This window comes from Mytilus edulis, chromosome 4 (genome assembly GCF_963676685.1).
Source record: "Mytilus edulis chromosome 4, xbMytEdul2.2, whole genome shotgun sequence".
Classification (NCBI taxonomy): domain Eukaryota; kingdom Metazoa; phylum Mollusca; class Bivalvia; order Mytilida; family Mytilidae; genus Mytilus; species Mytilus edulis.
The window spans coordinates 62,426,207-62,441,969 of NC_092347.1; the positions used below are offsets into that span (position 1 = coordinate 62,426,207).

A 15,763-nucleotide genomic window follows, 5' to 3' on the forward strand; every position below is an offset into this window, starting at 1 on the left:
GACCTTCAACAATGAGCAAAGCCCATACGGCATAGTCAGCTATAAAAGGCCCCGAAATGGCAATGTAAAACAATTTAAGGGCATACGATACATTTACAGGGGAGGTAATGACGTCTAACGTAAATTGTTATTTTCGCGACGTCAAACGGTGACTTATCGGGAAGAGATACAGTTTTCGGCTAATTTTTATCATTCAAACTGATTTAACTTGAAAACGAATTCATGGATCCCTCTTTTATAAAAGGACATTTGGTTTGATTACGTAAGAAGATTATGTGTACCAATATTGATGAAAACGTAAATAGTGCAATTTTTTTTTTAAATTTGATTAATATACAGCAAAAAATTACGGTTTTTTCCTACATTCATGATCATTTGATAAATATTAGTTATTAAATTTTGTAAAAATAAAATGTACAAATTTATGCACTATTTATATAACACATAAATTACAAATAATTTAACAAAAAACAGATCGTGTAAATTTATCTTTTAAAACAAAAAAGTTATGCATTTCTATCGAAAGGAAAAATACGTCCACAAATCTGTATTTTGAGGAAATATCTGAAATTTGAACCTCAATTTACTTAAAAAGTAGCACATGAAGGTATATTTTTTATTACATATTTAATTTAATCAGGTAAAAAATAGCCTATATGCAAATTTTCATAAAAATTTAAATACGAGATCAAAACTGTATCGTATGCACTTAAACGAGAAAACTAACAGCCTAATTTATGTACTAAAAATGAATGAAAAAAAAACATGTAACATACATGTATGCATGGTTGATGAAAAGTCAAAGTCTGCATCAAAGTATCATAAAATCTAATTAAACGAAAGCTAGTCAAAGTTTTGTTTTTCAATTTCATTTGTTGCCCTATTTATAAATTAAATATGACCAATAGGCACCGTGAACGCTTTTGCTATATTCCTCATTTAAAGAACAGTAATTGATAATCATCAACCCTTAATTTCCAAAAAAACGCAATGTTGTAGCGCTGAAGATCCTACATTTGCAGGAGGTAACACGTTTAAGGCCTTTAAAGGAAACAACTTTTAATCATACATTGCTATGCCAACAAAATTTCGTACGTATCACGCTCAATCACATTCAATTTATAATAACTGTACATGTTCGACTGGTTATCTCTATTAAATGAACAAGAAAGTACATGTTCTCCATATTTCTAAATAAAATATCAACTCAATATCCATAAACTGATCATAGACTCTAGGATTGAAATTTTATATTTGCGATAGACGTCCGTTATCTCTACAGAAGACTCGTCATTGACGCTCAAATAAAAAAAGGTAAAAAAAAGTCCATATTTCATCAATACTCCGCTCTAATTTTACATATTAATATCACAACTATCCATTTAAGATGACCTTCAACAACGAGCAAAACACTACAGTATAGTGAGCTAGTATAGACCCAAAAATTACAAATATAAAAATAACGTCAGTACCAACGATCTGGCCTGACCTATACAACAATGCTAAACTAATTGTTGCAGACAGCAACTGACGACAGCTACTCCACAACGAGCTCCATAATACGGGCAGGCCCTCACATAACGCAGTTGGGTCAATCAGCTGTGCGATTGCACCACTAGTGTGTGACAACATGACAACCCAGAAAAAAACATGTAAAATTGATCTTTACTAAGCACAAAACAGATTACAATCCGACAAAAGACACAACGTAATAATATAAAAGTACAAGAAAGCTAGCTCGAATGGAAATTTGTAAATTGATTTATTTAGGCAGACATATTTCATTATGCTCCTGTATATAGTAATCGTTTTGTCCGTCCTTCGTGTGTCCGAAAGAAGTAGTTTTTTTTCCTATCCCTTATTTGATTGATTTAAAACTCATTGAAATGAAAAATATAGAATTGGGGAGGCTGTTGAGCATTTTGACTGTGAGGTTAAAAGTCTAGTCCACATTTGCCAAAAAAATAACGAAACATTTTCGATAAATGGTTTTCGGATTGTAACTTATGCATCCCTGTTTCGATTGGAATGAAACTTGTCGTTAAGAAATAAAAGGAAAAGAGTAAGAAGCGTATTGACACTTTTTATACGCCCGTCAAAATTTTGACGGGACGTATTATGGTATACAAATGTCCGGTGTCCGTCCGTTCGTCTGTCTGTCCGTCCGTCCGTCTGTCTGTCTGTCCGTCCGTCTGTCTGTCCGGCGTAAACATGTCGCATCGTAACTTGAGAACCACTTATCCAAATTTCATGAAATTTAACATAGTTGTTTTTTATGATGGTCAAATGATCTGTATACTTTTTGGTGAAAATAAGATTAAAACTTTTTGAGTTACGGCACTTTGTAACTAAAACAGGGGTGTGTTTTTTTCACATGTCGCACCGTATCTCAAAAACGATTCTTGATTATGGCTTAAAACTTTAAACACTTCTTAGTTATATTAATCTTAATATCTGTATACTTTTTGGTGATGATTCAAAATTTTATTTTTGAGTTATTGAGTATTTTGTAAAAAAGGGGGAGGGTTTTTTTACATGTCGCACCATATCTCAAAAACGATTCATGATTATTGCTTAAACCTTTACACATGTCTTTGTTATATTAATCTAAAGATCTGTATACTTTTTGGTGATGATTCAAAATTTCATTTTTGAGTTATTGAGTATTTTGTAAAAAAGGGGGAGGGTTTTTTTTTACATGTTGTGCCGTATCTCAAAAACAATTTATGATTATTGCTTAAAACTTTACACACTTCTTCGTTATATTAATCTAAAGATCTGTATACTTTTTGGTTTTGATTCAAAATTTTATTTTAGTGATATTTAGTTTTTTGTAAAAAAAAAACAGGGTTGGGGGTTTCACATGTCCCGCCGTGTCTCAAAAACAATATATGGTTATTGCTTAAAACTTTCTCAGAAACTATTTATGATTATTGCATAAGACTTCCACATAAGACGTCGGGCGTATCATGCGCTCATGGCGCAGCTGTTTATTTCAGAATGTACCACTAATTTAAAATATTTGTTGATAAATTGAAATATTTATTCATTTTAATAGTACACATTTTCCCTATTTTTTTTAATAAAATACATTATCCTGCCAAATATATATAAAATATAGAAATTTTTTGCACATTTTCCTTGATTTAATAGCAGAATATAATATTCTTTTTTAATTTTACAGGTAAAATATAAGGTAAAAAATATGACTATAATAATTCAGAAATAAACTAGAATTGTTAAAACAACAATTCCCTCCATGTTTACATATACATGTAATTAAAAGTGGGCAAACCAGGATGACACCGTTGTTACAATAAACTATGTTCCCTGAGGCCCGTCCAAAGAAATAACAATTAAAAACCAAGATATTCAAAAATACTTAATTTACAATTATATAGTTCAATGTATCATTATTAATGAGGTACATGTTAAAAACACAAGTCATATTTTATAAAAATCAAAATAGTATATTGTAGAACAAAATAAGACCTTGTAGAAACATGATTTTATCAGGAGTAGTACTGTATCAAGAACGCGCTCACTTATATAGAAGTAATCATATGATCGCAAGTTTTATATAAAAATAATATAAGAGGACTTTTTCAATTCGCATCTGTAACAACCCGAGACACTAATAAAACCGTAAGAGCTTTGCTCAAGGGATTATATTGGTTTAGAGTTGATACGGTGTATGATATTGATAATGCCATATTATATATACTTTTTTATATATACCTCACGTAGATGTTTTTTATGCGACATGACGTCATACAGATTAGGGGTTTGATAAAGACTTATCAACAGTGACATGATGGCATATATAGATTAAAAGTGTGATAAAGCCGTGACTAATATCGATATTATCACGGATAGCTGATAAAGCATGATTGACGTTCACTGAATTACACATACAGTTTAAAGTTCTTACTACTAAGTAATAAAATAAAATAATTATCTTATTATCGTGATGTTTTTATTATCTTGCCTTACAAAGGACAGTTTTAGTAAAATAAAATAATGGCGAAATAAAGTACTGCGTGAAACGTAAAAAAAAAACAAAACCTAAAAATAACCTTCTTCAATTTATCATTCTATTTGCGATAGACAAAGACACGTCATATCCTAACACACGGTATTTAAACTATTTAATGAACTTATTTACTATATTTAACTATCTTTATTTAAATGCAGCCTGGGTATTAACGTCATACCTGACTACTTATGTATTCCATGACTTATTTCCCTTTTGTTCTGTAGTATCTGCCTTTGCTTGGTTGCCTGGTACATAAAGAAGAAAACATTTACGAGACATGTCGTACATTTTAGTAATTATTAATGCAATTGTTGTAGCACTGATGGCTGTATACATAAACGTAAATGAAAGAAGATTTCACGAAATGTCAACAAGTCATGACCGAACAGGTAATGAGAAGTAAATTATTTCGGGACCAAACAATCAGTATAAAGTATAAATACACTGTATGCTTGATGCAGATCAACAAACTGCTGACAATCTACCTAGGGATGGTTATAATTTTTGAGTTAACAGAAATGTACGGATCTGTATGTTACAATTTGGGAGATAATAAATTTCTAACATAGAATCATATTCAAAACAGTGTGGCTGTGGCCATTGATTGACGACAGAAATTATCCCATTGACTGGGACAGATTATGTGAACGTTTATCTGTACCGATCACTGCTCACTATGTACTTTTTAAAGATACTGAAACTGTGGGGCCACCAAAGGTTCTCAACACCTAAATAAAGTAATTCGAAAAACGAATCAGGGATAATACGATGTTTTGATTTATATCAATAATATAAATCAAAACATAAAGGTTATTCCTGATTAATTTTTCGAATTATTTTATTATTAAAGGCGTTAAGAACCTTTGGTGACCCCACAGTTTAAATTCTATAATAAGTAAGTAGTGAGCAGTGGTTGTTACAGACAAACGTTCACCTAATCTGTCCCAGTCAATGGGATAATTTAGGTCGTCAATCAATGGCCACAACCACACTGTTTTGAATATGATTCTATAATTCAAGCTTTGGTCACACTAAACTATTTCTCAAAGAGAAACGAAAGATACCAGAGGCAGAGTAAAACTCATAGATAGAAAATAAACTGGCAACGCCATGGCGAAAAATAAAAAGACAAACAGACAAATAATAGTACAGAAGACACAACATAGAAATTAAAGACTAAGCAACACGAACCCCACCAAAAACTTTGGGTGATCTCAGGTGCTCCGGAAGGGTAAGCAGTTCCTGATGCACATGTGGCACCCGTCGTTTTGCTTATGTTATAATATTACAAATCCGGTAAATAGTCTAATTCGGTAGGTCACATTCGTAAAAAGGGGTGATCTCAGGTGCTCCGGAAGGGTAAGCAGTTCCTGCTGCACATGTGGCACCCGTCGTTTTGCTTATGTTATAATATTACAAATCCGGTAAATAGTCTAATTCGGTAGGTCACATTCGTAAGAAGGGAAAAGGTATTGTAGTTACGACATAAGGGACATATCCGAGGTCCTCTGTGAAACGGTTATTCCATAACGGTCAATCAACTCGTGATGGCGCCCGTAAAATTTACGAAGGGATGATTTCAACTTCACCATTTTGAACTCTTGATTTAATAGCTTCCTTGTGAGAAGCAATCCTCTATCAAAGAAGTCATGATAGGAAGTACAAGCCCGGGAATATCGTATCATCAATTGGGAGATATATACTCCGTATGATGGTCCTGCTGGAATGTTCAAAACGTCCGAACCTGTCTTAAGAACGTTAAACGGGTTGCAGTGTGGCTCGCACGTATAACTTTGGCTGGACAATGTCTATAATGCGACTGGGACCCTGGTTATTTATTTACCAGATATTGATACGTCCAACTCTCCCTTATCCAATCTGTAGTTCGTTAACATGCAGTTCAGATCGAGAAAAAATGCTTGTTCACCACACGGGAACACTGATTTAAAACGGTCGAAGCCCGTCGGTAGTTCGTTTAAACCAGTACGTAACTAGTTCTACTGTGATCGTTCCTTGTAGGTCTAAATCCTTTCTAACTCGTTCATAACTCGATCACCTCATACTACTTTCATTTCAGAACGTAATTGTCATTACGTACTTGACTAATTGATATACAAAAAATGGCACATGCTGTGCTAATATATTAATATTCGTCTTCATTGTTTTCAGCTGAAGCACAGCATGAAATAACTATTTTAAAAGAATGTTTATTGTATTTCCCCTCTATACAATCTAGAACTGTGATCATGCTCACTCTAGATACTTCAGTCCCCTCCTCCCGAGCTGCAAGGCTATCCATATCTCTGAGCATATATCTAACCAAATGACGAACCAGTGAAAAACTGTCATTTAAAGTGTTTGATTGTACAGCAGACGGGGTGTTCTGTTTTTAATGACTGCATAGGAAAATAAAAATCGTACTCTAAACGAGAATAACATACTAAGAACCTACTGCTGAGATCGTTTTGAACTGAGTTCAAAAGTGCTGCTTACTTGTTAAGACCTTGTTATTTTATCTTGATCGTATTAAGACTGGTTCTAGACGAACTAAAGACGTAATTAAGTTCAGTTTGGTCTTTTGGAACATATCAATTTCACAATTTACACAATTTACAACAATCACCTTATATTTTTACGTCTAGCTTATCCCCCATTAAATACGATCCTCATTAAAGTCGATCCTAGTCACTAAAAAGGCATACTTATCTAACGCCTACATTGAAGACCTGTTGGTGACCTTCTGCTGTTGTCTCTTTGACACACTCCCCATTTCCATTCTCAATTTTATTTATACTTATCTAATTAGTCGAAATAAAATCCATTTGACACAAAACTAATCCAAATCAGATTTCATTTATTTGTATATTCTAAAATACGTCCCTTTTTGGCAGAAGTTACAAAGGTGCATTTCTTTGTAGCACCATCGATGCAAAAGGTTAAGTGCGCACATGTTTTGATCATTTGATTCTAACATACGTTTGCAAAAGTTACAGAAACTTTGACAAACTACAAGTATGCAAACGCGAAAAATGCGTCTGCAGTTTGTCGTTTGTCGTTTGTTAGTACAAACGCTGAATTTGTTTCTAACTTCAAATTGATTAAACGATGTATTTGTTTCTAAGTTTGTAAAAAAGTCTGTTTACCAACAACATGTGCATGCATTTTTGAAAGTTCAAACAGGATCAGTAAAGACTTATTAAACGATGTATTTGTTTCTACATTTGTAGCGTTTAGAAAACAACAACAATCGCGACACAACAATTGCAAAATTTTAGTTAGAAAGAAATACACTCAAAATAATAAGATTATCCGGTTTGACTGTGAAACACTGACTTAATATATTTATTGATAAAATTGAATATTTTATCATATGACCCATCCTTTGATTTGAAAACAGAATAAAGATAAAAAAAAAAAAAATAGCATACACTCGTCAAAAATTGTTTTAGTCTCGCTACACTTTGAGATATCTTTTTATTTTTATGGAATTACACACCTTTCAATATCCAGGGTCATGTGCAGTATATCTGAGGTATATCCTTTGCTGTGCTTTATCCAGACTATTGCACAGTAAGAACCAAGAGATTTTAATCCTTTCATGTGTTAAGCATGTTTACTGACATTACAAGATGTGATTTATTTTTTAAAATGGGTATACATTTTTTGTAAATTTTATCAATTGAATTTTCATTTTTTCTAGGGCAATACATTGAAAATATGGTAAGGAATCTGACCGTCGACATAAGTGATGACATAAGACGAATTTCTGATGAACAGATAGCAGAGAAAGGTATTCAATATATATAAGGTCTCAGTTTTAACAAAATTAAGTATTCAAGAATAATTTGTGTTTTAAATCAATTCTTGACATAAAATGCGACGTTGGAGAGCATTCAGGTACCAAATTATCAAAAGGTTTTACCGAATCTGAGATCTGAATTTACTTGCAGTGCAGAATACTTTTTAAAATTTGGTAACTGAAACAAGCGAACAACAAAACATCACAAGTCCAAGAAAAACGTTCAATATTTCGGACAAAATGGAATTCTACGATAAATAAAAACAACTTATAAATGTTATCAACACAAAACACACAGCAAATGCTTTGGATAGTTTAAAAAATTAATTGTTAGTAATTGTTAGTAAATAACAAAGACATTTTATCTCTAATATATTAGTGTAAATGAAAAAAAGAAATACGTTAAAAGAAATAAAATTTAAAAAAAAACGGACAAAAACATGCTTGCTAAAGAAAATTGTTATGTCCCAAAGTAACAGATGGGTAACATGGGGACGAAGTCCCCAATAACAGTAGAAAATTCAATAAAAAAAAAACAACGGGAATATTTCCCGAATTTTTCATTGTACGAATGAACTCAAAATCGTTCAATTTTTTTTATGTCATGTTTTGAAATCCCGGACATGCGCAGAAATGTACAATGTACTTCCTTTTTCCGGTCTCGTTTGTATGAAACTTTGAGTAAAATATATATTTATCAGTCTAGTATAAAATAGGAAGGAACGCGCAATACCAATTTCATTTTTAAAAATTTCTTGATATGAAAAAACGTTACCTGATGATAGCGTTTCTTTGTTTACATTGCATATGACGTCATAATTTAAATAACGTCACAACTAAAATCCCTAACAACAGAACCAAAATCGGAAACGTTACGGTATTTCCGTTTCTTTTTTTTTTAACAAATATTTAACGGTTACAAAAAATTAATTCATACAGACTTCGTCCCCATTTACAGGTAATGCCTGCCTCATATTACAAAGAAACAGTACATGGACATACAGGTTAACCATATTAAGAGTTTTGATAAATACCATATCTTCTAATTTTTTCGTAATTTCTACGTATGAAAAAAACAAACAAATGTCTTCGCTTTTTTACATCATTTTTATCAGAAAGATTTCATTGAAATGATTTAACTATATGCATATTATATGGTAAAAAGGGCATACATATCAAATATTTACAATTATAGCTGTTATTTGACACAGACGGATTTTTTTCAGCCAAAATATAAATAATTTATACTATCATGCATGGTTACTAACATAATAAGATGTGAGTAATTTTCAAAATAATTGATATACATTCTAACCATTTGATTTTTCATGTTTTCTAGTGCAAAACATTGAAAATGTGGTAAGGATTCTGACAGTCGGCATAAGTGATGACATAAGACGAATTTCTAATGAACAGATTGCAGAGAAAGGTATTCAATGTCTATTAAGTCTCAGCTATAACTGATTTGTGTATTAAAAAAGTAATCAATTATTCATCTTATAAGTCCAGTCAATCTAGCATAAATTTGACCCCAACCCGAAAGTAATTGCAACAGAAGATTTTTAAGTTTTAATCTTAAGCATTTTACCCCAAATATACACAGAAAAAAGTCCCATAAAATCTAACTTGACGAAGACTAAAAATAATTACCATTTAAAATTCTTATGGAGATTTGCATTGAAAAGGGAGATAACTCTTGCAAAAAAGGCAGAAATATCAATAAAAATTGATACAAAATTATAACTTTACCGGTTCTATTCATCAGAATGTATTGATTCTTGATTTTTTAGCGGTCTTTATAGTATAACAAACAACTCTAAAGGTGTTTTTAATGTTTTATCAAGCTATAATCTAGATTTTGTAATTCATTAGTTGCCCATTTATTGAAATTTTCAACATGTTAAGGTAAAGAATCTCAAATTTAATCAAAATAATTAAGCATGTATTCTTCTTTTAGTGGTTTAAAGTTTCTTTAGATAAGAAAGTTGCAGAAAAAATATAATATACAGATATAAACAGTGCCAAATTTTCACATTAATTTTTTCAAAATGGTCACAAAGCTTCAAATTTGCAATTTCTTGAATGCAAAATGCACGTAAAAAATAAAACTACCCATAACACTTCGGTTTTGTACATTTCATGAGCAGAAGATCATATAATTTTGTCAAAAACAACCCAACAAAGTATCATACTTTACATAAATTTCAAGAAAAACAACCCAAAACTGACCATTTTTGCAAGAGTTATCTCCCCTTCCAATGTTTATTTCCATAGGAAATTAAAAATGCTCATTTTGAGTTTTCCTCAAGTTAGATTTTATGGGACTTTTTTCTGTGTATATAAAGGGTATAATGTTATAGATTAGAACTAAAACATTTTCTGTTGCAATTAGTTTGAGGTTAAATCTTAGTTTGACTGGACTATATGTAATTTTTGACATTTAGTACGAGATAAGAGAGCATTCGGGACCTATGTTTTCCAAAAGGTTTTAGAATATCTGAGACCTGAAATTACTTGCCGTTCAGAATGTTTATTTCCCCGAGGGTATCACCAGCCCAGTAGTCAGCACTTTTGTGTTGACATGAGTTATCATTGATATGTTCATAATTATAAATTAACTGTTAACAAAATTTTAAATTTTTAAAATAGTAAGACTTTTCTACCTCAGGAATAAATTACCTTAGCTGTATTTGACAAAACTTTTATGAACTTTTGGTCCTTAATGCTCTTCAACTTTGTACTTTATTTTGCCTTTTTAACATTTTTTGATTCGGGCGTCACTGATGAGTCTTTGTAGACGAAACGCGAATCTGGCGTAGATACGAAATTTCAATCCCAGTCACTAAAAAGGCATACTTATCTTACGCCTCCGGGTGCGGAAATTTCTCGCTACATTGAAGACCTGTTGGTGACCTTCTGCTGTTGTCTCTTTGACACACTCCCCATTTCCATTCTCAATTTTATTTATACTTATCTAATTAGTCGAAATAAAATCCATTTGACACAAAATTAATCCAAATCAGATTTCATTTATTTGTATATTCTAAAATACGTCCCTTTTTGGCAGAAGTTACAAAGGTGCATTTCTTTCTAGCACAAACGATGCAAACGGTTAAGTGCGCACATGTTTTGATCATTTGATTCTAACATACGTTTTCAAAGTTTACAGAAACTTTGACAAACTACAAGTATGCAAACGCGAAAAATGCGTCTGCAGTTTGTCGTTTGTCGTTTGTGAGTACATTCGCTGAATTTGTTTCTAACTTCAAATTGATTAAACGATGTATTTGTTTCTAAGTTTGTAAAAAAGTCTGTTCACCAACAACATGTGCATGCATTTTTGAAAGTTTAAACAGGATCAGTAAAGACTTATTAAACGATGTATTTGTTGCTACATTTGTAGCGTTTAGAAAACAACAACAATCGCGACACAACAATTGCAAAATTTTAGTTAGAAAGAAATACACTCAAAATGATAAGTTTATCCTGTTTGACTGTGAAACACTGATTTAAAATATTCATTGATGAAATTGAATATTTATCATATGACCCATCCTTTGATTTGAAAACAGAATAAAGATAAAAAAAAATTTTTTTTTTAGCATACACTCGTCAAAAACTGTTTTAGTCTCGCTACACTTGGAGATAACGTTTTATTTTTATGGAATTACACACCTTTCAATATCCAGGGTCCTGTGCAGTATATCTGAGGTATATCCTTTGCTGTGATTTATCCAGACTATTGCACAGTAAGAACCAAGAGATTTTAATCCTGTCATGTGTTAAGCATGTTTACTGACATTACAAGATGTGAGTTATTTTTTAAAATGGGTATACATTTTTTGTAAATTTTATCAATTGAATTTTCATTTTTTCTAGGGCAATACATTGAAAATATGGTAAGGAATCTGACCGTCGACATAAGTGATGACATAAGACGAATTTCTGATGAACAGATAGCAGAGAAAGGTATTCAATATATATAAGGTCTCAGTTTTAACAAAATTAAGTATTCAAGAATAATTTGTGTTTTAAATCAATTCTTGACATCAAATGCGATGTTGGAGAGCATTCAGGTACCAAAATATTAAAAGGTTTTACCGAATCTGAGATCTGAATTTACTTGCAGTGCAGAATACTTTTTAAAACTTGGTAACTGAAACAAGCGAACAACAAAACATCACAAGTCCAAGAAAAACGTTCAATATTTCGGACAAAATGGAATTCTACGATAAATAAAAACAACTTATAAATGTTATCAAATACACAAAACACACAGCAAATGCTTTGGATAGTTAAAAAAATTCATTGTTAGTAATTGTTAGTAAATAACAAAGACATTTTATCTCTAATATAATACTGTAAATGAAAAAAAAGAAATACGTTAAAAGAAATAAAATTTAAAAAACCGGATAAAAACATGCTGGCTAAAGAAAATTGTTATGTCCCAAAGTAACAGATGGGTAATACAAAGAAACAGTACATGGACATACAGGTAAACCATATTAAGAGTTTTGATAAATACCATATCTTCTAATTTCTTCGTAATTTCTACGTATGAAAAAAACAAACAAATGTCTTTACTTTTTTACATCATTTTTATCCGAAAGATTTCATTGAAATGATTTAACTATATGCATATTATATGGTAAAAAGGGCATACATATCAAATATTTACAATTATAGCTGTTAATTGACACAGACGGATTTTTTTCAGCCAAAATATAAATAATTTATACTATCATGCATGGTTACTAACATAATAAGATGTGAGTAATTTTCAAAATAATTGATATACATTCTAACCATTTGATTTTTCATGTTTTCTAGTGCAAAACATTGAAAATGTGGTAAGGATTCTGACCGTCGGCATAAGTGATGACATAAGACGAATTTCTAATGAACAGATTGCAGAGAAAGGTATTCAATGTCTATTAAGGATGTCTGCTGGTCATGTTTTTGAATTCTTGTCATATTTTCGATTTTCTCAGGTTTTATCCATACAAATGTATTAAAATATTTTTTACACGAGACCCCACTTTTGTTTTCATAAATCTGTTCAATAGATCATTGATGACCATTTGAATTTTTGTCATGAAATCCTTGTTATTTTTTCTTGGTTTAAAGGGTAAAAAACAATTCCAATGTTAACAAATAGTAAAGTCTGAAGAAAACCTTTTTCCCGCCATTTTCTAAATGTCTCGTATTTTGAAAACTACACACGAGACTATCGATTTTATTACTTCATTTTTTTAAATATCAAAGTTGTTTTCATTTTAAGCAATCACATGAAATCCTTGTTATTTTAAATTAGAGCAGCAGACATCCTTAAGTCTCAGCTATAACTGATTTGTGTATTAAAAAAGTAATCAATTATTCATCTTATAAGTCTAGTCAATCTAGCATAAATTTGACCCCAACCCGAAAGTAATTGCAAAAGAAGATTTTTAAGTTTTAATCTTTAGCATTTTACCCCAAATATACACAGAAAAAAGTCCCATAAAATCTAACTTGACGAAGACTAAAAAAAATCACCATTTAAAATTCCTATGGTGATTTGCATTGAAAATGGAGATTACTCTTGCAAAAATGGCAGAAATATCAATAAAAATTGATACAAAATTATAACTTTACCGCTTCTATTCATCAGAATGTATTGATTCTTGATTTTTTAGCGGTCTTTATAGTATAACAAACAACTCTAAAGGTGTTTTTAATGTTTTATCAAGCTATAATCTAGATTTTGTAATTCATTAGTTGACCATTTATTGAATTTTTCAACATGTTAAGGTAAAGAATCTCAAATTTAATCAAAATAATTAAGCATGTATTCTTCTTTTAGTGGTTTAAAGTTTCTTTAGATAAGTAAGTTGCAGAAAAAATATAATATACAGATATAAACAATACCAAATGTTCACATTATTTTTTCAAAAAGCTTCAAATTTGCAATTTCTTGAATGAAAAATGCACGAAAAAAATAAAACTACCCATAACACTTCGGTTTTGTACATTTCATGAGCAGAAGATTATATAATTTAGTCAAATACAACCCCAACAAAGTATCATACTTTACATAAATTTCAAGAAAAACAACCCAAAACTGACCATTTTTGCAAGAGTTATCTCCCCTTCCAATGTTTATTTCCATAGGAAATTAAAAATGCTAATTTTGAGTTTTCCTCAAGTTAGATTTTATGGGACTTTTTTCTGTGTATATAAAGGGTATAATGTTATAGATTAGAACTAAAACATTTTCTGTTGCAATTAGTTTGAGGTTAAATCTTAGTTTGACTGGACTATATGTAATTTTTGACATTTAGTACGAGATAAGAGAGCATTCGGGACCTATGTTTTCCAAAAGGTTTAAGAATATCTGAGATCTGAAATAACTTGCCGTTCTGAATGTTTATTTCCCCGAGGGTATCAACAGCCCAGTAGTCAGCACTTCTGTGTTGAAATGAGTTATCATTGATATGTTCATAATTATAAATTAACTGTTAAAAAAATTTTGAATTTTTAAAATAGTAAGACTTTTCTACCTCAGGAATAAATTACCTTAGCTGTATTTGACAAAACTTTTATGAACTTTTGGTCCTTAATGCTCTTCAACTTTGTACTTTATTTTGCCTTTTTAACATTTTTTGATTCGAGCGTCACTGATGAGTCTTTGTAGACGAAACGCGAATCTGGCGTAGATACGAAATTTCAATCCTGTTATCTATGATGAGTTTTATACTTGTCAAAATTTGAAAATGTAATCACATTGAAAACAAAAAAATACAATTCCAAGAAAACCGTCCGATACTTAGGACAAAACGTTATGCAACGATTAGAAAAACAACCTAATACTAGTAAATGTTATTAATTACACAAAAAGCCAAAATTGAACAGTTAAGCCTCCATAAAATACATAAAGTTTAAGTTAATAAATTTGCTTTTCATTTGAATTGAGATAATTTAACATTTCTTCGTTAAACACGTGAGTTGTTCACTTTTACCCATATTGTTCATTTTTACATTTTGTATTTCAAGGTAAGAAAAAGAATGGATTTCTGGTGAGGTTAAAAGGCTCTTTAGAGAACCAACCGAAAGGATCCGATGTCATATATGATGATGTTATTACAAATGATGGTGTTGGCTATAATCCTTCAACAGGAATATTCACAGCATCAGATGAAGGACTCTACTCGTTCTCCTGGACAACTACTACTCAAGGTCACAAGAACTTCTTCACATACCTGGCTGTAAATGGAAATATGATAGCAAGAAACCATGCACAATCAGATACTCTCAACTCATCAGCTAGTCAGACTGTTGTTGTTCATTTAAAGACACATGATAAAGTTAACATTAAGGTCCACGATGATTATGTCGGACTATTTATTCTTTCTGAAGGGTGGTCAACCTTTTCAGGTTTTATGATATGATATTCACAATGTTAAACTCGGAACAAAAAATAAAAGCATATATGTGAACGGATATTATTATTTTCCCAAACTGCCCACGTTTGTTAATTACCGAAGTAGGTTGCATGTTAAAGAAAAAATGGAGTGTGCGTGTGTTTTATAGTAGTGATATTAGTTTCATTGCCCAGTAAAAGAGATTCTGGTATAAATTTTTGAAATAAATGTGTTGTCATGTTTAGAGTTGCGTCTAAAATTGTCAAAAAGTTGATAGATACCTCGGTCGAAAGTTGTAGCCAAGGATTGGACACCTGCTATAAATTTCTTAATTTATTATGAATCCCAACTTCACAAAAAACATTCGAAACTATTTTAATCAACTGGTAAATTCGCGATAAATATCTATTTTTATTAAATTCAACAAAATAAAAGGCACCGAATTCGGGTTTGCAATGAATTGTGTAGTAATTGATGCAAAGATTCCCTAGAATTCAAAGGAATGTTGTAACGATGCAGGACGTTTAC

At 31.2% G+C, this 15,763-nt stretch overlaps 1 protein-coding gene across 2 annotated transcripts; it reads left to right on the forward strand.

Annotated features, from left to right (window-relative positions):
* The first annotated feature begins 4,232 nt into the window (after nucleotides 1–4,232).
* On the forward strand, nucleotides 4,233–15,312 carry LOC139520152 (complement C1q-like protein 2). Of its 2 annotated transcripts, XM_071312621.1 has the most exons (6): nucleotides 4,233–4,425; nucleotides 7,737–7,826; nucleotides 9,175–9,264; nucleotides 11,715–11,804; nucleotides 12,666–12,755; nucleotides 14,868–15,308. In XM_071312621.1, exons 1-6 carry the CDS (start codon nucleotides 4,314–4,316, stop codon nucleotides 15,260–15,262), a joined length of 867 nt encoding a protein of 288 aa, XP_071168722.1. In that variant the 5' UTR covers nucleotides 4,233–4,313; the 3' UTR covers nucleotides 15,263–15,308. The 2 variants fall into 2 exon arrangements, with proteins under 2 accessions (XP_071168722.1, XP_071168723.1); XM_071312622.1 differs by lacking the exon at nucleotides 9,175–9,264 and having other exon boundaries at nucleotides 14,868–15,312.
* Nucleotides 15,313–15,763: the final 451 nt, after the last annotated feature.